A 9641-nucleotide genomic window follows, 5' to 3' on the forward strand; every position below is an offset into this window, starting at 1 on the left:
CTTTGTTTGGAACTCTGTATTGTCTGTATTGTGCTTGTGATATGTTGTAAAATGTTGTATGTCTGTTAATGTTTCCCTGCTTTTATCTTTAAAATAAAAAAAAGATACTTAACTATTGTATATGCTAAAATAAAGTTCAAGAATATTTATAAAGAATATAAAACATCCAGCATTCAAAATAATAAAATTTGCAATCTATAGAATACAATAAAAAATCAACATGAATATAAAGCATGAAAATAATGGAGGGGGAAAATTTAATCAATTTAAACTGACTTAGAAATGACACATATGATAAAATTACAAAAAGTACATTATAATATTGTAGTTATTATAATTATATTCAAGAAGGATGAAAGATTGAGTATGCTAATAGACACATGGAATATATGTATAAAAAACTTCCCCTAGAAGAGATTAATAGCATATGTAATACTATAGAAGACTACTAAATCTGATGACAGAGAAATAGAAATTATACAAAGAGAAAGAAAAAGAAAAACTATTTAAAAAGTGAACAGAGGCACTAGCATACAATGGAGACTATTACAATCTTTCATATGTACCTGGAGTCCCCAAAATAGTACAAAGAGAAACAAAAAGTATTTGAGGAAACAATGGCCAAAAATTTCCTAAATTTGATGAATTCCATAAACTCACAGACTCCATGAACCCCAGGCACAAGAACCATGAGGATTATATCAAGACACATCATAATCAAATTGCTTAAAACTGAGACAAAGAGCAAAACCATTCAAAGAATGTCTGGAGACAAAAGAAATCATAACTTGAAGTTGGGGTGTAGCGCAGTGGTACAACACACACTTCGTATCCACAGGGTTTTGAGTTGGACAATAGTACTGCAAAAAGAGGAGAAGGAGATGGAGGATGGGCAGAATCGCAACCGAAGACTGAAAAGGGTAGAGATGACTTTTGATTTTTTGGTATCATTTTCATATACTGTTCCCATGAGGACAACTGTGATCTTTAACTGCTATTCAGCACTCGTAAGAAATTAAACATAGCACATAACCCAAATTGACTATTACTATCTTAGAGACTGGCAAAGAAACCCAAAAAAAACAAAAACCAGACAACACTAACATTTAATAAGACAGATGCTTTAACAGTGTCCCATTTAGTCCTTCAACAACCAAAGTGAAGTCAATATTACTATTAAATCCATTTTGCAGATGAGGAACAAGGTATAGAGAGCCTGAGTAACTTATCTTACTCTCATAGGTAATGAGTGGTGGAATCAGGACTCGAATGCACAAGCAATCTGACTCCAAAGTCCACAGGTCTAACCACTACATTATACTTCTCTCAAACAGAGAGACACCCAAATCCACAACAATCCAGAGGCAGAATGAAAAATAAACCAGGCATAGGAATTACTCTAGATAAAAATTACAAGTATTTAAAGAGAAGAATGATAACATCTAGAGAGGAAAGAAGATAAAACATACTGGAAAGACACAGATGATAAAATTATTTTCTACATAATGCCAAGTATATTGTGCCAATGTGATCATCAGCCTAAACTTGCAAAAGTGTGAGAATATTCCAGTAGACTCTAATGGAGAGATTGAAAACTAAAGCAAAAGGAAGGCCATCTCTAAGAAAGCTCTAATCACTATTAGTTGTGTATGAAGTTGTTCTAATTTTAGACATTTGTTTCCAACACCAGAACATATTACAAAAGCCATCAATCTAATCATCAGACACCTAATTATACAATCAATAATAAAAGTCCTCCAGAACGTTCTCATCAATCTCCAGCGACAGACTCATGCCAAGGACACGAGCAACTGTGCCCAGAGGGATTGCTTCAGAATGGAGTGACACTCATTTTGTCATAATAACTTCCAAAATGCAGCACCTGATGGAACTTTACCTTAGGCGTCTCAAATATTTGTTCCAAATGTATGATGTGCTCATGCTTTACACTTTTTAGGATGTTCACCTCCCGTTCAAGTAACTTCACAGCAGAGCTTCCAGCCTTAATCAATGAAGAAACAGATTTCACAAATGACTGTTACTCTTACATTCCTCAATACAAAAGTTAAGTTATTTTATACTGTTTTCTACATTTCTTGAGAAATTTCTTTTTCAAATGATACCGGGCAGTTTATCCCATGATCAGATTAAATTAGGCCCCTTCTTTCCTTTGTTCAGTTTCAAATTCTATTTGATTTGGTCTCATACTACATTCATCTCGTGCCTGTTTCTATAAATTAGCTACAATATGCCACCTATCCCTTCCCCAGATTATTCCAGTTTTTAACATGCTTTTTGATATTTCCTTCAAAATCACATTAACTCTTTCATGTTAGCACAATAACAAAATCATCCAGGAATATTTATTGGAAATGTTGTTTTTATAAGAAAGTGTTTTTATTTTGTCTTGTCTTGTTTTGATTTAATTTAATTTACACATATCAAAAGAAACAGTAAACAATGAGAATCCACATTTGACCCTGCATTGTTACTTCCTGCTCCCTCTGTTTAACAGAGAGATAAAGAAAGGAACCCTACCTTCATTCAGACCTTGTCTTCAGACCAAATTAACCCAAACTTCATCTTCTGACATCTAACTTTTACCATTCCAGATAGTAAAACTAAAGACAGGAACATTTCAGGGTTTCAGAAACTTCACTCAAAGCATAGACAACTGATTGCCTGCCATGTCATCTAAGAAATTCTACCATAGGGGCTTTTTCTACCCTCACCATCACCACCACCCACCCGAATCATCAAGGCTACTGATACTAAAGTTGTCATTGCTTGAAGATAAGCACTGTCCTCCTTTATGGGTCTCATTTCCACACAAAAATATCCCTGAAAAAGGAAACAAAAGACCTAGTCCTCTCCCCACAGCCCATCCCCAGTTTAGGAGGATGTAATGATTCTTAAAAGAAAGGGACTGATCACAAAACAAAGATTATCTAATTAAAATTTTACCTAGGACCACCCCTGCTTCTAATTACCTTTACTCTTCAACTTTTAGTATTTTAGGATGAGGAGAATACTGACCATCCTCCTCTACTCTACCCGTGTAGGATACAAGCATATTTTAAGGTTAATCTTCATGTTTAGAAATAGTGACAAGGAGTGAATTCTTGTCTACACTAGATATAGAAAGTTACCATAATTTCTCCTAATATCCATCCCAAATCTGTTCCTATGTCCCTTCCCAAATGTCTTGATTGTTATGTAATACAATAATATGCTGTCCAATTCATATATTGACTAATAAATTTCATTTTACTATCTTAATTTCCCATAAACTCTTATCATCAATATATGTGTGAAACATTAATTACTAAAGTCAGAGACAGGTATCTTGTCTAGTGTACAACTGAATCCCTAACATACCTGACACCCAGAAGGCAACAGAAATAACATTCTAGCTAGAACTGTGGGATGCTATCTATAGTTCTAAAGAATTCTAAGAATTCTAGAAAGGTTCTTAAATGCTTTCTTAAGATTGATATGTTACTGTATTAAACTTTAGGGAGAAATTTGCTATAGTTAGATTTGTTTCTTTGTTTTGTTTTTTGGTTGTTTTGAGACAGAGTCTTGCTTTGTAGTGCAGGCTGGCCTTGAACTCATGCCAATCCTGCCTCAGCCTCCCAAGTGCTGGGATTTTAGGCATGCAACTCCATGCCTAGTGCTATAGCTTGCTTTAAAGAATACATAAAACCTACTATTTAATTTTATAAATGTAATATTTATCATCACAAATCTGAGAAGAAAGCACCATAATGTCGTTGTTTTGCTTTTTCCTAGACAAATTTTTTAAACCTGGTAAACTGATCCAAGTATAAAGTCTGAGGCCTTAGACTCTTTAAAGAGAAGGCAGTTTTTCTCTACCCTGATAGGAAATACAGTGAATAATACAGTGATTATAAATAAGAAGTATACTACATAGGCATGAGGGAAAGCGGCTCAAACTAAAGAAGCAGGCAGGATGGAGAAACAACGAATTGCCCAACAGTGAGGAATGAGGGAACTGGAAAAAGGGAAGGGTAGGAGAAACGCCTGTGTATCAGCACAGTACAGGGCAGAGCATTACAATGCATTATTATCTAAGACATCTGTAGCCCACAGCCTGCACCTATACGTACTGAGCACCAGCTTTTACTTTCAACTCACTCTGGCAAAATTTATCTATTTGGTTACACTGGTTATGTTAATCCTTCCATTGGCTTCCTCTAGACAGCACTTATCTACTGAGTTCATGAACTAGTCCCTCTCCAGGAGAGCAGAGAATGTCCACAATGCTCCGGTAGGACAGTCCGGGCCCTGGCATCCAGCATCAGACAGAGCTTGTGTTAGGGAGAAAGCTGTGTTCCCCCCTTTACCCTGCGCTGGCCCTGTGCCCTCAGCGTGTGCTTTCATAATAAGCCTTACCTTTTCTTTATTTACTTTTTTAATTGCCCACTTAGTGTCTGTTTCCTTGTCTGTAACTTCAAAGACCATTCCAAAACTCCCTTGTCCCAATATTCTTCCAAAAGTATAGATTTCCTAGAAACAGAGTAAGAGTTCCTTTATCTGTCCCTCTCTGCAATTCATCTGGTACTTAAAATGAACACATGATACTGACAGATACTGGGCAGTGGACCCAAAGGAAGAGATTCTTCTCCAGGGTAAAATCAAATAGAAGACATTGCTATACATTTGCTTCAGTATTAATAAATAGATCTTAATTAACCCCAAATAAATTTTGATTAATTTTTTAACATCCCCCCCTTTGGAGAGAAACCATAAAAGTCTTAATGGTGAAATGAGGAAAAGCTTTAAAGTATAAAAAGAAATCTCTTCCAACCTATAATGTTAATGAAATATCTTTGTGAGCAAAAGGACAAATAGAACATTAATACATACATATATATGTGTGTGTTTGCCTGTGTGTATGTATATAAATAACACATTCACTCAGAAAATTATTCCAGAACTGTGGGTGCTATACTACAGAACCAATACATATAACAATTGAACAACTTGTTTAACAAGTAATGCTTTTTCCTCATTTTTATTATCTCTACTAGATATCTTTTTTATTGTTTTATTCATTTTGTTCACAAAAAGCAGCATGTGATAGAAATTTTAATATAAATCAGCACTGAGAAGAAAATAAACACTACCCATAATTGTACCATCCAAGCCAAGAATCTTGCCGCTTACCTTTTTTTTTTTCTTGCTTATCATTTACCTTTTACTTTAAAAGAATGTGTCAATTTAACCAACAGCAGAATTCTGGTTCACATTGTAAAATTAAAAACAGGTAACCCATTTACACTTCCATTCCTGTGAATAGACTGGGAGGAGTCAATTTCCCCAACCCCAATCAACTCCTGAGTATTGAGCAGAGTGGATGCATTGTGCAGGAGAAGCTGAGCTAGTGCCTCTAGGTGAAGCCTCTGCTGGGTCTGGCAGTGAAGGCCTTTCCTATAGATACTACTCTATCATTGTGTGTAGCCATTTGCACCTTTGCCATGAAACCGAGAAATAAGCCACTCACATTTCCTACTGCTCACACTCCTTTCTTATTTTTCTAAAAGATTCAATGCCTATCATCTCACCTCCTTCCTGTAGGGCTTCCCTGATTAACCCTGCACCACAGTGATTGTTCCTTCATTTTTACTCCTTCAGCATGCACACATTGATCCTCAAACTCTGTTACTGTCTTGCTAATTGTGGCTCATTTTTTTCTTCCAAGATGGTATAGAAGGTCCTTAAGGAACCATTTCCTTTGTATCCCTTAAGAGACCTAGTTCCTCTTTATTCCCTGATACCACACAATAGCATAACAGTAAAGATCAAAAGTCAGGAAACTTAGATGATTATTAACAAAGTATGATAAAACAATTTTGTTTCATTATATTTATATGCAATTCCTATCAATATATTTTGTAACATGAATTAAATCTCAATTAAAATGGTCCTTTATCCTTTTCCCACAGGAAAAGTATCTCTTCATAACAATTTCCCATATTTTCTTGTGCCTTAAAAATGAAACTATTATTAATGTCTAGATATAGAGAACTACAATTTAGATACACTAATAAAATCCTGTACAAATAGGATTTTTAAAATGAAAAGAGGCTAGTTAGTTTTTAATAATTTAACCTTTTCTTCAATTGCTTTGATATCATCACACACTGCTAAATTTCATCACATACTGGTAAATAAAGAGAAAATGATTTCTTATCTCTAATAATTTTAAGGTGTTATTAATAAAGATAGTATATTTTTACTGACATAGAGAATATTCATGATATAGTGTGAAATGTGAAAAGCTTGCATGATTTGATCCCTTATGAACACATGTATGTGGAGGTGCTTTTGATGTCCAAAAAGATGTTCATCTAAATATTAAGAAAAGTTATATACAGGTAAAAGAATTGTGGATGATTGTAACTTCCTTCTTCACATCCTTCTAAATGTTCAAAATATTTAAAATGAGTCCATCCACGCTATGTGGGAAAAGAAGTGTGTACTTCGACTGTGTTGGTTAATGTTATTTCTTTTAAAATGTGTATATATTTAAAGGAAAAATTTTAAGAAAAACAATAAAACTGACAAATGCATGAAAAACAAATGTAATAAATATTAAATTTGCTATACCTGTCTGATGATTTTTATTTCCTTCAATTCTTTACCCACAGTTTCATTATTTTTACAATTAATACATTTTGCTTTTAGAAAAACTCTTACGGGTAGATTTAAAAGTTGGTAAATTTGTGGGCTTTTAAACATACATAGTTTGTATTTAAAGGGAGGAAATGTAAACTCTTTAAGTCAAAATTTCCCAGGATTTTTTCTCAACACTTCAAATAAATTGCCAAATATATCCTAAACTATTTTTAAAGTTTCTTAGCATTATTGCAGTTTTCTTCTTGTAACATTTCCTTTAATCTTATTTTAAAGGAACACATTTTATTTTTTTAAATGTTTCTAATATTTAATTCATATTTTACATAGTCATTGGAATCCTGGAAAGAATAATGCTGATATTGATCTAATCTAGGAAAGATGGAGGGGTCCACAAGAAAAACTATAGCTTCAGGTACAGTCGCCATGGAAGTGAACAGCTGAACTATTTAAAATCACCTGGCCTCTGTATTTTCCCGAAGTCTTCACAAATATTTCACAAATGCCTTTAAAACTAGCCAAGATGACAGGACCAAAATGTCTTCATTTTGTCTAAATAAAATCACCTCTACTTGAACCAAAGTCCATTTGGTCCTCCATAAACAGAATACAGTCTGCATTTTGTTTAGTAAAACCTTTGACATACTTGAAAATGTTAAAATTTTCCCCTTTCTTTATTTCTCTAGAGACTGATTTTTAAAATCATTGTTTCCATTAACAATGGCTTAGGAAAAAAACCTGAAAGTTCCTAATAGCTTCGTCTTGTTTTCCCTATATACCTCAATAGCCGCCGCATTCTCTATCCGTATGTGAGGAACTTTTCCTTCGGTAACGTTGCCTCGACCCCACTGCTGTTGGGATGGTTTTCTCTCTATGACTGAGGTTCCTAATGGCTAGGACAAAAAGAAAATTTGAAAAAATAATTTTAAGACACACTATTCTTGTTGATAAAGAACTCTAGATACATCTGATAAATTTTTAGTATGTGTGATATTTACTGTTAAAAAAGTGTACTGTTGTTTCAGATTCTAAGTCCTACATGATTCATTGGCTTATGAAGCTACATAAGACCTTAAGAATTCACTCAGTCCAATCTTCTCAAACCAGGCAAGGCTGCATGATAACCTGCCCAACAGATATATCAGAATTTACTTGATAATTCTTTAAAATCAACAGAGAAAGCAACTTCATAGTGTCCACAATCAGCATTTTTTCAAAACATAAAATAAATATCTAATTGCTTATATATAAATTGACCAGGCAGACATAAAATATGCTTTAAATGAAAATAATACAGTAACAGCTCAGTCAGAGACACCCACATTATACTGCAATACAAATCACAATAGGTGAGAGTAAAATGTGAAAAAAGTTCAATTTTGATGAATGAGAACTTGATTTTTCTGCTCTCTGTCTTCCAAGTTGTGTCATAACAGCTATAATTTTCCATACTGACTCTTTTTTATAAAGATGAATATAGACAAATTATTTCAACTGGTTATCTAAAGGTTGTTTATAACTAATGTAAAATGACTTGTAAAATATATTTGATAATCTAGCCAGATAACCAGAAAACATACATCTTACTAACCACAACCATAAATCTCATTCTGTATCAGTTGATGAAAATGCTCAAAAATTCAGATTTAATTAAACTCGGAAAAACAATCCTTTTCTGTATAACCCAAGATCTTGAGAAATATTTACTTTGGACAGTGGTTGGAAATATCAAACATCTAACTAACAAGTAACTTTATTCAACCGTTCTATGAGAAAGAAATGTTCTTTTAAGAGTTAAGAAGGCAATGATTAGCTTAAAAGGACTCAGGGAATATGGAGGAGGCAAGGAATGGGATAAGAAAATGGGCTGTCAGATTGTGTCGATGTGCTGAATCTTCAATAGTTACCAAGTCTTTTCCAGAAGTGTCTTTGCTGGTATTTTTTTCTTTTTTTCTATCTGGTGGAAAGAATAATTCTGTACTACCAGTACTTGATGTCTGTGACATTTCCACCACCAAAACTGGAGAAATGCATGCTTCACAATAAAGTCCGTCTTTCGGAGATGTAGATGAACAGCTGGTGCACCTTGTGGAGTTTTTATTCAAATTACTATCAGCCATTTGTTTAACTCTGCAGCAAAAATAACTTGAAAGATGATTCTGCTTTTCAAGGGAGAGAACCAGATCAGAAAAGATATTGTAGGTTGGTGGTAAGAATTGCAGCTTCTAATTGGTGAGGTCCTTAGGTTTATAATGCTCTAGATTTATATTCACACGGGAGGGAGAGCTGCTGAAAGAAAAGAAATCACCACTGAGAAAATTCATATCCTAGATATCAGTGAAAAACTAGTCATTTCAATCAAAAGCATTCCCTATGAACATGAAAAGTTAGTATTAGTAACACAATGTGACCACAAACCTGCTGAAAAGATGTGGTCATTTAAATAGGTCTTATTAAATTGAAGTAGTGGGTTATGAAATCAAATTTAGTGAATACCAATTTTTAATAAAACAAAATAGATAATATCAAAGTATTTGCATAAACTTGGTAAGTGCTAGGAAAATTTTAATTATACAAATATATACTATAAATGTTACTGTGGATTGTGTTAAACAAAAACCTAAAAATACCAGTGTAAAATATACATTACAACTGGGTGTGGTGGCACAAACCCGTAGTCTCCGCACTCTGGAAGCCTAAGGGAAGAGAATTACAAGCTCAAGCCCAGCTTGGGAAACTTAGCAACTCAGTGAGACCCTGTCTCAAAAAAAAAAAAAAAAAAAAAAAAGCCCCTATATAATCAGTTTTTGGTCCATTACATTTTCAGTATCCATAACAGATCACAAATTCTGACTTTTACTTTGAAAGCATGGTCCTTATGGCCATAGCCACAAGAGCTGTATCAATAAAAGAACATAAAATTGCATCTCACTTGTTCAAGAGACAGGACGTTGATGACGGCCTAAGACAACGGGTTGGTA

General features: G+C 34.0%; 1 protein-coding gene across 2 annotated transcripts in view; it reads right to left on the minus strand.

Annotated features, from left to right (window-relative positions):
• Stk33 (serine/threonine kinase 33) overlaps window positions 1-8969 on the minus strand; it is an 83680-nt gene extending 74711 nt beyond the window's left edge. Inside the window, exons 1-4 of one of the 2 annotated variants that reach the window (XM_005380221.1) lie at window positions 8568-8969; window positions 7440-7553; window positions 4417-4530; window positions 1898-2002 (exon numbers count right to left, since the gene is read on the minus strand). In XM_005380221.1, coding sequence (XP_005380278.1) covers window positions 1898-2002; window positions 4417-4530; window positions 7440-7553; window positions 8568-8780 — 546 coding nt within the window. In that variant the 5' untranslated portion in view covers window positions 8781-8969. The remainder of the gene's footprint in view (window positions 1-1897; window positions 2003-4416; window positions 4531-7439; window positions 7554-8567) is intronic. The other variant, XM_005380223.1, reaches the window with a different exon arrangement.
• Window positions 8970-9641: the final 672 nt, after the last annotated feature.

This window comes from Chinchilla lanigera, unplaced genomic scaffold, assembly GCF_000276665.1.
Source record: "Chinchilla lanigera isolate Chin_1 unplaced genomic scaffold, ChiLan1.0 scaffold00013, whole genome shotgun sequence".
NCBI classification, from domain to species: domain Eukaryota; kingdom Metazoa; phylum Chordata; class Mammalia; order Rodentia; family Chinchillidae; genus Chinchilla; species Chinchilla lanigera.